This window comes from Hydra vulgaris, chromosome 09, assembly GCF_038396675.1.
Source record: "Hydra vulgaris chromosome 09, alternate assembly HydraT2T_AEP".
NCBI classification, from domain to species: Eukaryota; Metazoa; Cnidaria; class Hydrozoa; order Anthoathecata; family Hydridae; genus Hydra; species Hydra vulgaris.
Window position 1 is genome coordinate 53137501 of NC_088928.1, and position 5000 is coordinate 53142500.

The following is a 5000-nucleotide window of genomic DNA, read 5'->3' on the forward strand; positions in this document are numbered from 1 at the left end:
TGGCCATTTCAAGATACGAACTTTCTTTTGAGCCAAAAATCGCGTAACTAGCTCGGAGGTGTGCTTTGGATCATTGTCGTGTTGGAAAGTCGAACCATTTTGTCTTTTGCATGTGGCAGAATTATATCTTTGATTATTCCTTTATACATGTTTTGGTCCATAGTGCCTTGAACTCGATAGATTGGACCTACTCCATCATGGCTAAAACATGAGCAAACCATTACTGAACCACCACTATGCTTTACAGTAGGAACTTGGTACTTAACATCATTTTGAATACCTATTGGACGCCGAACATATTTAATACCATCAGAACCAAACATATTAAACTTTGACTCATCACTCCAGTATTTTTTCATCAGTAGTATTTTTGACCATTAGTTTGCATCCCAATTTAGATGTTCTTTTACGAATTTTAACTGTGCTCTACAATTTTTTGCAGAAACAAAAAGTTTTTTAACAGAACAACGGCCAAAAAGGTTGCTTTGTGTTAAGCATTGCTTTACTGTTGCATAAGAGCAAGAAATTTGATGTGACTGTGTAAACTCTCTATGAATTTCTTTAGCACTCTTGCGCGGATCATGCTTTGACAATCTTACTATAACATTCTCTTCGCAAAAAGTTAATGATTTTTGGCATCCTGACTTTGTTAAAACTTGGGAGTGACTCTGTGGTTGAAAAACTTTAAATGTATAACCAACTGTTGATCGTGGAATGTTCATACCTATTAAAATTTGTTGCATAGTCTTGCCGGTATTAGATGCTTGTACAACCAACTTTTTCACTGCCTCGCTTAAGTATTTATTATGTCTCATTGCAAACTATTGATCATTGAATGTTTTTATAAAAATCTGCCTTCAGAAAAAGAAGTTAAAATAGTCTAAGTTATATCAACGTTGTTAGTATTTAGTTTGTCCAATTACTTTTGAGCCAATCATTTTAATTCTTTTAGCAAAATTTTGAGTAATTAATCCCAAAAGGGAATTCTTGTTTTGTTTTTCATAATTGTAGTATAATTGGTTACGCGAAGTTTCATTTATAAATCTTAACTTAATGAGAAAATATAACAAAAAAGGTGTTTGTCCAATTACTTTTGGATGCTACAGTATATATATATCTATCTATATATATATATATATATATATATATATATATATATATATATATATATATATATATATATATATATATATATATATATATATATTTATATATATATATCTATATATATATATCTATATATATATATATAAATATATATATAAATATATATATATATATATATATATATATATATATATATATATATATCTTATAATATCTTATAATTCATTTAAAAATAGTTTGAAGTGTAGAATACTTAATAAACCAATGGTCAAAGAAATCATTATAGTAGAGTAACTAGAAAAAAATATTTATAATGTACATATATAATTCAAGTAACAACAACATAAGAAATATAAGAAAACCCAACCTGGATAAGAAACTTGTAATGTAGTTATTACGCCTGCACTGCATATTCCTAGTTTTGGTTTTACCTGAAAAATTAAATGAATCTATAAGAAAAATGTATGAAAAAACATGTTAGAGAGATGGGTAAATAAATATATAAAAAAGTTTACATATGTGATAAAGCAGAAAAATTATTCTATGGCTGCATTCATGATATGACCTTATGCAATAATATCACCTTATGCAACTTGTAAGCTTTTTAATTTTTTGAAACTTTGTTGATAAATGACCAGAACTTTCTATTGCTAATGATCCTAATCATGTTTTTGCACTCAAAACAGGTGCACCAATTGATCATACATCACAAGTTTGTGCAGGTAATATGAAATTGCTTCTGCCCTATCTTTAGGAACATTTATAAAATCAGATGGGTAGTAAGATCAGACCCATGTATTAGAGATGGAATGCTAGAGTAACCTTTAAGTAAGGAAGGGCAATTAGAAAAGAAGGTAGCAGTAAGTAGTGTAATAATTGGATAAATCTGAAGAAGAGCAAAATAAAAGATTTAAAGAGATCATAGCAACCCAACCCACCCACCTGAAGGAAAACAAAGAAACTGAATGCAAGCTAAGGTCAGAGACAAGATACAAGCCATTGAGGGAAGTCAAGTATTAGGATTGTTTAGGATCTGATCTGAGTATGAGATTAAAAAATACAAAAATTACGAGCTTTAGTGCAAGCAGGGTCAGAAGTGCTTGAGCCAAGCTATTTAGTGTGATAAACAATTAAGTCACCAATAACAATAATATTGGCTAAAGGCTTAGTTGATTTGATCATAAATAACATTAAAATGTGTTCAGTCTTGAGAAGAGGAAGAACAATAAAGAATAAAAAGAAAAGTGATTGAGAAAAGAGTTGCTAAATGAAAGTATATAAAATAATTATCATATGATTCAAACCTGATTTCACTACAAATATGTGAATTGATGCATAACTTCATGTCAAGGCTATGCATGTCAATATTGAAATTGTTGCATATTAATGAATAATAGCCATTGACACTGAGATCTGAATATGAAACAGTTGAATTCAAATTAATCTCTGGTAAGTCTGGTAAGTGAATCTGGTGAATTTTGCAAGAGGTAAGATTCAACTGATGGAATGTTTATTCAAAGATCACAATGTTTGTAAAAGATAGATTAAAATAACTCAATTTGGTGATGGTTTTTTACGTTAAACATTTTTAGGTACTCTAGAGGCACAAACAAAAACCTTTTGTTGTTGTTTGTTTTTTTAGTTGAGTCAAGAATATTGAGCATTAATTATCAGGTAGTAAACAATGAAATACAGGGTTACATTTATGTAAGTCTAGTAGAGAAAGAACGAGTGCAAGGCTGGTCAACAGAATATTTATGCTTACCACTAAAGTACTTGCCTTGGAGGCCTGTTACAAGACAACAGCTAGATACAGTTTACATTTGCACAATATAAGTATTTTCATCAAGACACCATCTCTTTCCTTTTCTCAACCAATAGCCCCAAAGCAGGCAAATTTTATGTTAGAGTTTATTTTTACTAGCTTTTGCCCAGAAAAGCAAATCCTATAAAGACTAAAAGGTTTTACTTAATTACATGATACCATTAACAAGGTGACCATGATGTTTGTGAACTCTACCTGAAGTAGCTAAAAGACGTTACTTATGAAGCAGTATTCTAAAATTGCTCAGAAAATTTTGAATATACTTAGGTCGTTAGGAAAGTTCGAAGAACTTCATTTGTAAAGATACAATGAGACAGGAAATATTTAAATATTTATATATCATTTTAAACTGTGTTTAATTATGAACATTTTAAGTACTTGTTGAAATATTTTGAATGTTTATTAAAAAAGTTATTTAGTTTTTATTATATACATTAAAAAAAATTTAAAAATGGAAAAATTTGAATATCGAGCATATATTAAAACCCGTGCTCTACTTGGATTTTTAGCACAAGCCATATCAGATGAGTTGGTTTTAGTTCATAGTAACCAAGCTCCAAAATATAGTACAGTTGCCAAGTGGGCTACTTTATTTAAAGATGGTAGAGAGAGCCTCGAAGATGATCCTCGCTCAGGGCACCCTCAAACCACATGTACAGCTGAGAATATTGAACGTGTGCAAGCCATTTTTGAAGAAAATCTGCATGCAACACATGATATAATTGAAGCCCTGACATCAATTAATTTTACTTTAGTTTTACAATCATTTTAGTTTAGTTTTACAATCAACGAAATCATTCGCACTTAAAAAAAAAAGAATTTTATTCATTATAACCAACTATACAAAAAAATTTTAATTTTTTCCTGACTCACAAAAATAAATTCTCTTCTGTTTATCAAGTAGATTTCCATACTTTCCATCGCTAAGTTGAAGAAGACATCTCTACAGCCTTGGCTATATTGAAAAAGAAATTTTCTTGACTGTATAAACTTTGCATTAGAAACTTACAATACTTGTATTCCTTTTTAGACTAGTCAATCAGTCAAACAAACAAGCCAAACTTTATTGGTCGAAGACAAAAAAAAAGTTTTATTTTGACAGCACTTTCAGTAAAAGCCTGGTCTTCAGTTCATGGTTATAGGGCAGGGTCTCTCTGCAAAATGAATAGGACAGAGACAGGCAGAGTATAGTAAAGAGTAAAGTAAGTATAAAGGGGTCATGTATACTCACAATACTACTAACCAAGAGAAAGCACTTGGAAGCTTGTTAAATCTTAAATGAAACTTATTACGTTTAGACACAATAAAAGTTACCAATAGCCATTAAAAAAAAATTAGCAAGTTTGCTATCATGCATTGGATTGCAAAAAAAAAATAGTTTTATGAAATAAAAATCTCCTTAGAAAATTTTATAGTAACCAATAAATATTCAAATTTTTGTGAATTTTATATAAAAAAAAATGAGCTAACTTGTCCATAATACATAATACAATAAAACTTGTCCATAGTACTGTCATGGCCCTTTACTGCATGAGTTACAAAAATGTTTTACATTTAATGAGTACAACTTTTATAATTACATTATAATTGACATTTTTTTTAAAAACATACCCTGATAGCAAGGCTGCAATAAACAAGATAATCTTTGTTTGTGTTTGGGAAATAAACAACTTTATTCTTAGCACTCTATAAAAAAAAAAAAATAATAATTCAAAAGAAATTCATACTCCAAAATTTTTATTCTATATATTATATTGCTTTTTTGAAAAAATAAAAAAGTAATGTAATATACAGGTATATAACATTCTATGTAATCATTATAACTTATATATGTAAAGCTTGTAACTTTTTGGTACCATCAGTTGGCCCTATAAAAAGTAAACTTTGGTTTAAAAGTAACTAAATTCATTGCTTTTATTTACTTTTGGAAAAAGATCATCTAGTATCAACCTTGATTACGTGCTAGGTTATATCGGTAAAAAATTTTTTCCCAAAAGTATATCAATCTGGATCTCAAAAGAACCAGAATTTTAAATTGATTAAGATTGTAAATTTTAGATTTCAAAAT

The 5000-nt window shown here is 29.0% G+C and overlaps 1 protein-coding gene across 3 annotated transcripts in view; it reads right to left on the reverse strand.

The window, feature by feature from the left end:
- The window catches only part of LOC105846762 (ephrin type-A receptor 3), a 137028-nt gene that overhangs the window by 63536 nt on the left and 68492 nt on the right, over positions 1–5000 (reverse strand). For all 3 annotated transcript variants that reach the window (XM_065806043.1, XM_065806045.1, XM_065806044.1), the window contains exons 9-10: positions 4544–4618; positions 1475–1538 (exon numbers count right to left, since the gene is read on the reverse strand). In XM_065806043.1, the coding sequence (XP_065662115.1) occupies positions 1475–1538; positions 4544–4618 (139 nt within the window). The remainder of the gene's footprint in view (positions 1–1474; positions 1539–4543; positions 4619–5000) is intronic.